Genomic DNA, 13,875 nt, shown 5'->3' with positions numbered 1-13,875 from the left:
GTCAATTTAAATACGTTATCAGAAAATTAGTTAACAAGATATTGTGAATTATGAATAATGAAAAAATCCATTATAATTGTATCAATTTTTTTATGGAGTAGTAAATTTGATTTTAAATTTCGAGTTTGATTTCATTCGTCTCTAGATTTCACAATGTTACAATTCTATTTTTGAGATTTGAATCTTGTTCCAATTTGGTTTCTAATTTCAAGATTTCCACTTTTATTTTAGATTTTTCATCAAATATTTACAGACTAAAATGTCTATCAATTAAATTTAAAAATCTTAAATTTATAACCAATTAAATTTTACTATTTTTTCATCACTAATAAAATTAATTTTAAAATATCACTTCATAATTATTTTAAATTAATTAATAGACATTAATACCAAAATACAAAATTTTAGGTGTAACATTTTGAAATCTAGGGATTAAACTGAAATCAAATTCAAAACTCAAGAACTAAAATTATAACATTTATAAATTTAGAGACCAAATAAAAATTAAACTCAAAACTTAGGGATAAAAGGGTATTTTCTCCCAAAATTCATATTTTTGTTTTGCATTTTAACTGGATATTATTATTATTATTATTATTATTATTATTATTTAAATGTAGATTAGTAAAGTCAGTTTCATTTTGAAGTTCAAAGGTCCATTACTGTTGCTCCATATATGAGGATGGTCAAATTGTGATGACATGTGTAGTAGGTAATATTTGAAGACTTCTGTTTTGTTTTTCTTTTCTTGAATATAAATTTGACTATTCTTACCATACTATATTACAATTTTCTGATTTTTTGTTCAAACAAGGAACTACCTACATTTTGAAATTTGTCTTATTTTCCCAACTTTATTATTATTTATATAATATTATTATTTTTTAAGATGTAAAACACTTCGAAGAATATTTTATTCGAATGGTTTTGTATAAAATGTTTGAGACATAAGCTAAGATTTTATTCTCAATTAAAGGTTCTTGATATTGAATATTTAAAATCCTTCATTTTGAAATTAGTTAAGCTAGCTAACCTTCTTAGTTCATAATAATTTTGTCATTTACATTACAATGAATATGATGTTCACTATGTAAAGGTTGAGAGAAGTGATCTATTTTTATTCATGAACATACTAATATTTTGCTTTTGATCTTGGATGAGGAACATTTTTTTATTACTTCAAATACAATGCTCTCTTCAATGCTATCAAATTCTTTTATCGTTTATATTCAACAACAGTTAGAGAATTGCTCAAAATTGCAACCATGTAGGCAACCGTTTCGGTCGGTTTGGATAGTTTGGTCGGGTTGCGTGGGTTTAGCTTGCACCCTTAATCATTATGCCTTTCTCTTTCAAGGTCAATATGTTTTCATCCGTTGGATTTTGGTAAAAATATTAGAAGAGTGGTTTTCCCAAATTGAAAAGGTTTAAGGAAGTGATAAGCTCCAACCACTGTAAAAGGAGGCAATGACTTTCGTTCCAATTGTCCCAGTTGGAAACACTTTAAGTTTGAATGTATTAAACTCTAATTAAATTCTCTTTTGTATTCTCAAGTTATGAGAGGATATTATTGTATTTGAGATTAGAAAGAGAATTATTCTGTGTAATTGTAACATTTTTATAGGTTGTGGTTTTTTCACCGAATCGAGAGTTTTCTATGTAAATTTTTGTGCTTTTTTTTCTTATTTTTTTTAATCTTTACGTTATTTTTCTGCTTATTCTTGCGGTATCCACATTTCATCATCTTTTGTAGATGTATGTGCAATTATGAATTTTATATCATGAACAAAAAATTTACAAGCTCTAAAATAGATTTCGTGATGTTGACCTATTTAATCATCTTCTATTAGAACCTCTCCTTGCCTCTTAGAGACCAATGAATCTACAATATTGACATTGGATGATTTGCTTGTGAGGGACTCAATAATTTGAGTACTCTTGTTATAAAACTTATCTACTAATTCTTATTCAAATTTGATTTGCGTTTGGTCATTGAAGTTTTAAAAGTGACATATATGGATATGAAAGTTTGCCTTCGAATTTTAAAAAATAAAATTCAACCCATTTAGAATTAAACTATTTAAGCACAAATTTTAAACTTGGGGGATTGAATTTGAAATTAAATTCAAGTATTTGAGACCAAACATGTCACTTTTGAAATCATAAGGACAAAATAGTTTGTAGCTTAAAAGTTTTTTTTGCTTGTTGAACTTTTAAAATTAAAAATTTAGTCCTTGAACTATAGTAGTGATGATTTAGTTTATATATTCTCAATTTTTAACATTTTAGTCCCAATACTTTTAAAATTGTAACCATGGAATCTATGTTATAAGAAAAATTTCATCAATATTTATATGTAACAACTTAATCTTTATATTTTATAAGTATATTTGCTCCATAATCAATTTCTTGATCTAGACATGGACGAAACTTCACTAAATTCATACTAATATCATTTACATTAGGGACTCAATCGTTACAAATTGTAAAGTACATTGATTATTGTATTATTATATATTAAAGTTTATAAACTAGATTGTTAAAAAATTAAAAGTGCATGACAAATTCAAATTTATAACATTTTAGTCTCTCTACTTTCAAACTTGTAAGAATTTAATTTCTAAAATTTTAAAAAGTAACAATTTAATCTTTATACTTTATAGTTTGTAATGATTTAATTCCTATTGTGAAATTTTTTGTAGGATTTAGTAAAAAAATACATGTAGATCAATAATCTGATCTAAGATCAATTTCTTTTCTATAAAAAAATATATATAAATAATAAAAATCGGCACTTAATTTTCTATGAGATTTTCTTGATAGAGATTAAATTGTTATAAATTAAAGTTCAAGAACTAAATTGTTACAAATTTAAAAGTATATAGACTAAATTGTTACTAGTTCAAAAATTATGGCTTTGTTTGGTAACCATTTGGCTATATTATTATTTTTTTAAAATTAAGCATATTTCATCACCATCTCTTATAGTGATTGAATTTTTAAGCAAATTTCAAAAACAAAAACAGCTTCTCGAAAACTACTTTTTTTAGTTCTCAAAATTTGGCTTGGTTTATAAACGGTGAAAAGTAGATAAGAAAGGAAAAAATTTGGAGGTGAAAGTAATGTCTATAAGCTTATTTTTAAAAAACAAAATGATTATCCAACGAACCTGAATTATTACTTTTGTAAAAATTTAGAGCCAAAATCGTTCATTTAACAAAAGAAAGTTGGGTTTTTTTTTTGTATGAATGGTCTCATTTGGGAGGCCCAAATGAAAAAAAGTAATGGTAAGTGGTCTTCTGCTTACGTCATAAGCATGTGATTTTACAGATTTGCCCCTAAGATGCAACCTACGTGCCTGTCAATACAAATTTTCTCGATCCTCAATGGCTCGTCACACGTTCCTCGATGCATGGTCACTCGATACCTAGCTTCATGGTCACTCGATATGACTGCAATCGACATGTGTATACTCAATCATATACACGTCATACTCGATGCCCGATTACTTTATACTCGATTCTTCTGAATTTCAGAGTGTAAAAGTGTTATCGTTGAAGGATATACAATCGGACCAATAAAGAGAATAGTCTGAGCTCATTGGAAGTGATGAAGTAATGGATTTCAAACGCCTTCAAACATGTTAAGAATTCAAAAGAATCGAGTATAAAATAATTTGAAAATATAGGAAATGAGTCAATTTATTCACAAATATAACAAAATTATTCTCCCAAATGAGATCATCCATAAAAAAAAAAAAAAAAAAAAAAAAAAAAAAAGGTTGGAGAGAGAGTTGAGTAGTTGGGTTGAAGGGTAAAAGATTTGGAAGAGAAGGAAAAAAAAAACCAAATCTTTTTATACTAAAAAGTCTAAAAAGGAATCAGTGCCGTTAAAAAGCATTCGAAAAAACAAGAAAGATTTGATTGTTGAATTTTAATTTCATTTTTGGTCAAAATTATTGCCCCAACTGTTTTTACATCACTATTTAGCCCATAATTATTGACCATAAATGTTTTTTCCCCCTTTCACTTTGGTTTAGTTTTATTTTTATTAATTCATCAACTTTACACCTCTTATCACTATCTTAATATGCTATTTGTAAATGGTGATATTTTATTTCTATAAAAAACGGTTGCACTTTTAATCCTTAAATTTTGAATAATATGTGTCTTTGATTTTTAATAGTTAGTGTATTTGGTCATTGAATTTTAAAAATGTGACTTTTTAGTCTTCAAGTTTTTAATAATAGGTACATTTAGTTCTCGAGTTTTTAAAATACACATTTTTAATCATTGAACTTTTAAGAATTCGTTTAAAAGATCATTGAACTGTTTTTTCTTTTTCTTTTTTTAATTAACTATATGATATTTAAAAGGAAAATTTTAATGGATAGAAAAAATATCAAATTACTCACAGAAATAGTAAAAAGAATACTGATAGTCTAAAATGATTAAATTTTGCTATTTTGGATAAATAATTCCCTTATTTTTCTATTTTTGAAAATCTCCTATTTAAAATTATAATAAAATAATTTTAGGGAGGATTTTTAAATTTTTTTTCTTTTAATTTGAAATGCCATATTATTATTTAAAATAAGAATAAAAATTATTTGAGGGATCTTTTAAACCTATTCTTAAGAACTTGAGGACTAAAATGTTACATTTTGAAAATTTATGGACCAAATACACGTAAAAAACTGAAACTATCAATTTACATTTTAAAAACCTAAGGACTAAACACCCTTAATCTTCCAAATTCGATGACTAAAAGAGTAATTTCTCCTTAGTTTTATTTATTTTTTGTTTTTATTGTCAAACTCTTGTATCATGCATTGCTTCAGTAAATATTAAAATGACATACATACATACATACATACATATACATATATATATGTATCGATTCCATATCTAAAAGGTGCTATATGAGAACAATCTTTCTCTCCCCATTTTACCCTTTATTTATTTAAAAAATGCCCATTATACGATCCATTTTAATTATTTGTACCTTTTTCTTTTTTTCTATTTGATTAGGAAATTTGAGAAAAAAAATCATAATTTTTAAAAACAAATTGGTTATCAAACATAATGTATTTTAACCATTAAAGTTACTCGCAAGTCTAAATAGTTCTCTAAGTTTAGATGAATTAACTATAAGAATATTTTACCGTGACATGGTAGACAAAAATTATTATCATCATCAACGATAGCAAAATCAATCTAAAAACTAGCTACTATGATAAGTTTTTTAGCTTCCACGCTTGAATATAAATATTATTCGACAATCTGACTTGAAGTCGATCCTTCTTTCTAATTGTCATTCATATCTTAATTTTTTTTCTCTCCCAACCTGAAATCTAATATTTTAAAATTATTTTATAATTTCAATTGATTAGACTTATATCTTCAAAAACATTCATAAAATCACTTGCCTTACTTATTGAACTAAAAAAATTATTTAAAATGGTTTATTATTATTTTAAAATAGAAAACTAATCTAAGATTTGTTTTCCCAACCATCACATTTTAAATTATCCCATGAGTCATGATCATTTCTCAACCTTAAAAGAGAATAATTTTAGAAAAATAAGCTAAAAAAAGTGTTCTTCCTAAATATAAAATTTTGGTACCCTACCATATGAAACACTCATTTTCTTTTTTTTTTTTTTTGGTGTAACCTTAGGGCCAAGGGAACAATACTTTATTTGAAAAAAAAGAGAGAAATAAAGAAAGAAAAACCCTAAGGAAGTGTTCTCTTAATTATCCCTTTACTTTTCAATGTGTCAATTAAAAAGTATTAAAACTTAATGCATGTGGAAGTGGACTTGGACTAAGCCCTAGTTTTGTTTTGTAATTATTATTATTATTATATATATAGGCACTTGCACAATTTAACCATTTGTTTTCTAATGACAAATATAATATATACATTAAACTTTTTATGTCATTACTCCTAATATGTAACATTCCGAGTTTAGTTGGGAGGCATGAATAAAACGAAATCACATCTAAATGAGGATATGAAAATATGAAAGTATGGTTAGAAAAGACTTAGAAGAATTGAAAGTTACTATCTATATCAACAAGGTGCACCTTCATAATTAAGCGTGCTTAGCTTGGAGCAATTTTATGTTGTATGACCTCTTAAGATGACCTTGTTAAGTCATAGGAGAATGCAGAATCTGGATTCCGAATTTTGGATTTAGGACATTACATAACATTTTTAACTTAGTCTTTCAAATTTCAAATTTATATTTCAATCCCTAAACTTAAAAAAAATATAATTTTAGACTCTAAACTTTTTAATATCATCCCTAAATTTAAAAGAAAACATCATTTTCATCCATATTATTATTTTGTTACCCAATATTCATCCACTCAATACTCGTCTCATCGATTTATGTAGCTCCACACACATTTAATAATAAATGTTAAATATTGTTTTTTTTTCCTTTTGAAGTGACATGAAAGGTAAAGGACTTAAAAAAATAATAGACATTCATGAAACTTGAACAAACATGTGAAAAATGGGAAAATTCTAGAGAGAGAGAACCATGCATTTTGAAAGAAGAAAGGGAGAGAAATTATAGATTCATTTATTAAAAAAAAAAAAAAAAAAAAAATAGCAAAGCTGAAACATTGCAATATTCAAACCAAAAGACTTGGACTAATTAAGTTTCTTCAAATAAAAAAAAAATAGAAAAAGACTTAATTGTACACACCTTAGTCATAACATATTAAAAACTATAAATGAATTAATTAAAATAAAAACATGGAATTTTGCACTCTAAATTTTTTAATATATTAATAATGTGAGTGGGGCCATGTGATGTTTCTAATGAGAGAATTTTCAAATCATTTGCCAAGAATAAAACATTAAATGTAACTTCAATTTAAATTTTGAGTCACAAAAAGCATTAAAGTTTCTCAAAGATCTAACTCAATTTTTTGATTGGGTTAAAATTTTGTGATAGGAGTAATGGGTGGGATTTCATTTATCCTCAAGTTGAAAATAAATGGTATATTTAAAGATAAATTAAATAAAAACCCAACTATTTTTCAATGTGTTAGGTTAACTTTTCATACATGGTAAAAGAGAGAGGGAATACATACATATAGCTAATAACCTAAATTCCGAGTTCTTAATTTTACAGAAATTTTGATAGATATTTTCAAACAAATATAAAAAATAAATATTCAAAAAATAAATAAACCTTTATTATTTTCAAATAATTAACATTTGTATTTTTTTTTATATTATATTTATATGCTTATTTTTTGTGTTTCGTAGATTCTTTTACGATATAATGGAAATATCAAATCACTTCTCATGTGATGTCGAACTCAAGGAAACGTGAAAATAACGATGAAAATGTAATACTGTGATTATAATTAAGGTGTAAAATGTCAAAAGTCAATGGAAATATCCAAATTTCAATTTTATGAAAATGTAAATGAAAATATCAAATGTCATCGTCAATAAAATTTATTGGATTTCTTTTTAAAGAAAGATAGATTAAGAATACATATTCGATACTAAAGTGACATTTGATTACTTATTTTATACGTCTCATGAATAATTTTTACAATATAATAGAAATGTCGATTCACTTTTTAGTATCAATATTTGATGTCAAAGTCATGGATATGTAAAAATATTAACGAAAAATGTCAACATATTGATAGAGATTTACTATGTTGTAAAATGGCACACAAAGGGGAAAAATGACAAAATAAAAAACAGTTATTTTAAATAAATATATGTAAGTAACAAGATTGAAGAAACAAAAGCACCTCATTTTCCATTTAATTTATGGTTCTAACTATACATAAAAATCACATGGCAAAAAGTTTTTGCCACTTTGGTAGGGAAAAAGGTGTGTTTGGTCATTTTCCCATTAAAGATTTTGTGGATAAATTAAAGAGACATGCCATTGTTGAAAAACAAAAAGGTGGGCTTCCATTAAAGACTTGTTTTCAGCTTCCTAAATCCCACACTCTCTTTTTTTTAGGCTTCATGCTAAAGAATAATGTGTCTTATAGTCATAAAAGTTTCATTATGAGACACATTTTAATTTTACACAATAATATAATGCAACATTGAAGTCACATCCATCCAAACTTTTAGAGCTTCATATATACTATTCATCAACTTATATGGTTAGCTCACCAACCAAATATTGTTCAAAGATCTTAATATTTATCCATGTGCCTTTTTTTTAAGTACGACAAATTGAAGCGGGAATTCAGACCTCTGATCCCATGATTAAGTATATATGTCTTATGCTGGAGTTACTCATGTTAAGTTAACGTGAAAGTAAACGTATTCTACGGTGTTTGTGAAAGTGACTTTGAAAATCAAATTTAGTACATGCAAAAGTGAAAAAAAAATACTAAAGTTTTGATAATATCATGTTAGAAGAGTTAATTATATTCAACAAATTTTATGAACGGGATTCCCTAAATCTTAATAAGTGATTTTATCAATTTCGTGAGAGTAATTTAATTTTGTCTTTAAAATCAATATAGGTAAGTTGTGATTCTTTTATGTACATATAATTATTGTTGGGCCAAATGTCTACCTTTTGTTTAAGTAATTACACGTCTTACACATCATAAGAACACAAGGTAATATTTTAATGGACAATATGTTTATAGTTCAATCATAAACTAAGTCTCTCTTATATTAATGAGGTAGTGGTGCTCTATTATTCAAGTCTCTAAGATGTAGAACAAGTAAAACTTCATCTTTTATATATATATATATATTATGTTTCAACTCTCTACTATGTTATGTCTCTAAGAAAATGCAAACTTATAAAGCAAAGACCGTCTAAATCATTCTCACCAATATATATTTTAAAAAAAAGGTTTAAATCCTATTTTGGTCTTTGAACTTTGAATCTTGTTCTATTTTTTGTCCCTAAATTTTCAAAAACGTTCATTCTAGTCTTTGAACTTTTTAAAAGTGCTTATTTTGATCTCTGCTATTAAAATTTTGTTAACTCTTAAATAGAATGATGAAATGACTTGTATTTTTTTATGACCAGGTTGGCCACACAAAAAAAAATCTAGGGTTTCAATTTTGAGTTAGATAGTAAAACGATTTTTTATAGGAGATCAAAAGTCATTTTGCACTTAAAATTTTGGTTGTTCACTATTTTGATGCATTGGTTGTTGACATTTTACTTCACATTTTTTCAATCCATGCTAGATGCAATTTTATCCTTAAAAAGATAATAGAATCTTAACAATGGACCAAAATAAACACGTTTTAAAAATTTAAGGATTAAAATGGAAGACTATGAAAATTTAGATACCAAAATAGAACCAGATTTAAAGTTCACAAATCAAAATAGAAATTAAACCTAAAAAAATGACCTCTAAATAAGAGTGATCATAATTCACTATGAAATAAGATCGATTTACCTCCCATGTAATTTGTCTTTTGTAATGAATTTATAAAAAAGTATAAATAAATAAATGTCACATTTCAATTGATGCAAATTCAATACATCCCTACTTACACGTGTCTACTAAAAAATAATTTGGAATGTTTTTAAATATAGAAAAATGAACCAAAATCTATATTATATTAAATGAGGGCATGTGGAAGAATTTTTAACTTCCCATATTGTCCTTCAATTTTAAGCAAATTCCCATTCTACCCTCCCATCTCCCATATCTTACATATCTTACGTTATTTACTATTTATTATACCATTTCATCTCTTAGGTTAGTTACAATTTATCACTTCCCACCTTTTCATGTGATTGTTTGTTACAATTGTGTATTATCAACCATTTCTCATATTACCACGGCTTCATTTTTTTTGGAAGTTTGATATATATTGGTAACCCACTCGATTTCTCCATATTTATAACATGTTCTAAACTTTTCCTTCAAATCTTTGCAAAGGAATCGTAAAGATGGTTAAGCATGACATTGGTCTTCTTTTGTATTGTCAACACTTCCCGGTACATTGTCAAAATTGAATCATTTGAGAAATCTCTAATCTAAATCCAAATCCAAATTTTATTTCTTTATTTTTCTATATAGAGGCTAACTTCTAAATTTATGTCCCTATTATTATTGTATATATGGTTCTTTCTACGAGCATTACACATTCTTCTAATTCTCAATTCTAAATTCATCATTGGAGATGTTTTAGTTCAATCTATCATTGTAAATTCAGTCCGCCTTTTTTTTTCTGTTGAATTCTTAAAATTAGTAAGTTAAAATTTTCATATTCATTTCCAAATTATTATTGTATACGATTTTTTAAAAGTATAAGAACCAAAATTAACCGAAGTTTAAAGTACAAGGACTAAAATGAACATTTTTAAAGTATATAGACCAAAATGAACCAAAGTTGAAAATATAGAGACCAAAATGAACAATTTGAAAATAACCAAAATGAATCAAAACCAAAAGTATTGGGACTAAAATAGTATTTAAATCTAAATAATAACTACACATACACATACTTCAAGGTTAAATGCAGTTAACCTAAATTTTAAATGAATTTTAAATTTCTATATATTCATTTAAAATATTGCGCCTAAAGATAATAATTAAACAACTTAAAAAAAAAAAACTTTGTTCATGTTGAATATAAAATATTTCCAATTGCTTAATTTGTTTAATTACTTCTTAAAGAAAGAAAAAAAACTAATTTTCTCATATAATTTCAACTGTGTTTTAATTTTTTTTTTTTCTGGGATATTTTCTCACTTGATATCAAAGAAGAAAACACAATATTGAAAATTTGAATTATCACTTCCACATATTATTGAACTCAAAAATGGAAAAATGTCATACCTATATTTGTTTTTTTTGTTTTTTGCCTTTAATTTCGTTGTACAAAATGGAAAAAAAAAAAAAGGAAAGGGCCACAAAATCCTCACCCAAACAAGCAACTTACATTTTTTGCATTATATATGCTCATGAATTTAAGTAATGAAGTTTTGAATCAAAATGTTCTTTTGAGGTCCTTAAAATCCAAAGAATCAATACATTCTAACCTATCCCTATGAAGATTATTCAAGAGTTTCAACAACTCAGTTGCTTTCTCCTTTGTCCATTCACTACATCCAACTTGCAACAACAACAAAAGCTTTTGAAATGCTCCCACTTGAAGTGCTTCTACTTTAACCCCTCCATCTTCTTCTTCTTCATCTTCTCTACTCTCATGCTTTACAAGCTTCCAAACAATGGAAACCGATAACTCGGTCGCCAAATCCGACACTCTAAGTATCTTTTTCACAATCACAGGCATTGTCAAAGCGTGCGCATATGCCTCTTCTCTTCCTTGTTTCGTCTCGCAAATGCCATCGAACGCTCCCAATGCTCTCTCGCATACGCTTCTCTCGGCGTCGACTAGGGTTTCGAGTAGTAAAGAGACCAACCCCATTTGAAGAAGTGCTTTTGTGAATCTCTCTTGATTGGGAGAAGAAGTTGAGGCTATGACATGATATGTCATGAAAAGTGAGGCCTTTTTTGAAGATGAACAAATTGGGTCTTTTATAAGCTTAAAAAGACCCTCTAATGCTCCTTGAATTTCACCTAATTCATTCACTTTTTCTGGGTATGATGAAATTATCTCTTTCAATACCAAGACTGAGTTTCTTCTTCCTGAAATGTCTCCTCCTTTTACAAACCATACCAATGATTGCAATGAAGTTTCTGATTTCAAGTGTTTAATAGCTTCTTCTTGTAGAGGGAACATCATTGTCATGGCTGATAAAATTTCCTCTAAAATCTCGATGCTTTTCTCGAATTTTTCGGGGTTTGAAAATGCTTCGAATGTTGATGATAATGTATTACCTGCATTTCAAAATATATATAAGTATATCGATTCTTAAAGTTTCGAGTTTTTCTAAGTTTAGTTTTGTTTTAACATGGTATAAAAGTTACAAGTTTACACAAACCTGTTCCATTGTTGATAATACATTTCTTGTTCCTTTCACTTTCTTTTCCCAATTTCTTGATCTTCTCCACCAGAGACTTGCATCCATCACAATCCCCTCGCCGTGTTGCAGTGGCCATCTTCTCAAGAATCTCCCGAACCTGTGCCGGACTGGCCGGAACCCTCGGCGTTGGAATCCTCTCAATCCCATAAGCTCTATTCTCAACACACCAATCTTGGATCATTTTCCTTATGTTATGATTAGGAATAGAATCAATACTTTGCAATGGCTGGTTGGTGAAAGGGCAGGTGAAATTCCCTCCTTCCATCCAAGTCTCAATACTAGCTCGATCGTACGTGATCCCGGTCGACAAAGTCACTGGATCTTTCATCAACTCAAGCGATATCGGGCACCGAAAATGGCTCGGGATCGTCAACTCCACCGTGTCGCCACTGACACCAACCCTCGCCATTCGCCGGGCGGCTCTCCGCCGTCTCCAAGAAGAAATCATCATAAGGTAAGAGCTCAAAATGTAAACAAAATTGAGGAGAGATTAGAGAGAAAGGGGTTGGAATTTATATTAGGATAGACAAGTTTTTGTTTATATGTGAATGGGATTTATAGAAAGACCCACGCGGGGGGAAGTTTGAAACATGGGAATATTATTAAATTTTAAAAATAATTTAAAAAATGGTTTGAATAAAAACGGAATTAAAAGTAAGAGAAATTGAAGAGTTTGAATGTTGACCGAATTAGAGGGAAAGAAGAAGAGAAGTTTGAAATGGTAAAATGGATTTTTTTTAAAAAAGAAAAAAAAAATTAAATTAAATTTTTTTTTAAATTCTTTAAAATGTATAATTGTAAGAAATTAGAATTGATCAAAGACTAAAGGGATTCAAAAAATCAAAGATTTTGACGTAAAGGAGATGGCCGTCAACGAGGTGGTCGGTGGGTCTAAATGACCGACTCTTTCACTCCATAATTTGTGTATGTTTGTTTCTCTCTCTTTTTCTTTATGAAATTAATGAGAATTTTATGGGTAATTTTAAATTTTTCAATATTTATAGACAGGTTAAATTAGGAGGCACAAATTATTAACAAATATATCACAATATAAAAATAAATTACAGATATAGTAAAATTTAGATCTAGTTTTCATAGTCTATCACTATTAGATTTTGCTATATTTGCAATTTTTTTAAAAAAAATTTGCTATATACTCAAATGTTATCCTTAAAATTGCTACAAATTGCAATTACTTTTAAATCATCAATTTGGGTCTCTATGGTTTAGGTTATTACTTTTATTTTGCTTCGTCTTTATGATTTCAAAAGTTTCAATTATTTGATATGTTTTTGTGGTTTGGGCTTTATATTAATTTGGTTTCTATGATTTAGTTATATTAAAATTATAATTGGAATTTTACCCATTTGAAATTTTGATCATTTATATTATTTATTAGCTTAGATCTAAATTTTAATGTAGGGAGCTATTGGAGTTAGCTATTACATTAGTAAATATAATTTTTTTTAAATTGTTATATTTTAAAAACGTAGATGTTGTAGATTTGAACCTATAATCTTGTGGTCGAAAATATATGTTATAATCATTTGAGTTATGTTCAATGATATAAAACATTATCTCACCGTTCAATAATAAAGTGAAGGCATATTACACATTCAAAAAGATAATGACGACAATGATTTGTGACGTTTGACCAAGTCATATAAATCAAAACTAAGTTAAGTCTAAACTTTATGTACCAAATTGAACCTCTAGAAAGTATACAAGATTAAATTCAAAGTCAACCAAACTATAAGGACTAAATTGATAATTAATTTTAAAAATATGTATTTTCTTAAAATAATTGGGAATATTACATATTTTATAAAATAAATATATATATATATATATTATATATATATATATAATATATTATATATATATATATATATATATATATATTTATT

General features: G+C 27.0%; 1 protein-coding gene across 1 annotated transcript; it reads right to left on the bottom strand.

The window, feature by feature from the left end:
* Positions 1-10,756: 10,756 nt before the first annotated feature.
* Positions 10,757-12,560, bottom strand: LOC120081765 (U-box domain-containing protein 21-like). Its single transcript, XM_039036920.2, has 2 exons — positions 11,927-12,560; positions 10,757-11,822 (listed from the first exon to the last, which is right to left on the bottom strand). Exons 1-2 carry the CDS (start codon positions 12,417-12,419, stop codon positions 10,969-10,971), a joined length of 1,347 nt encoding a protein of 448 aa, XP_038892848.1. The 5' UTR covers positions 12,420-12,560; the 3' UTR covers positions 10,757-10,968.
* Positions 12,561-13,875: the final 1,315 nt, after the last annotated feature.

The sequence above is a fragment of the Benincasa hispida genome, chromosome 7, assembly GCF_027475165.1.
Source record: "Benincasa hispida cultivar pf3 chromosome 7, pf3_genome.v1.1, whole genome shotgun sequence".
NCBI classification, from domain to species: Eukaryota; Viridiplantae; Streptophyta; class Magnoliopsida; order Cucurbitales; family Cucurbitaceae; genus Benincasa; species Benincasa hispida.
This window is presented reverse-complemented; position numbering and strand designations above follow the sequence as displayed.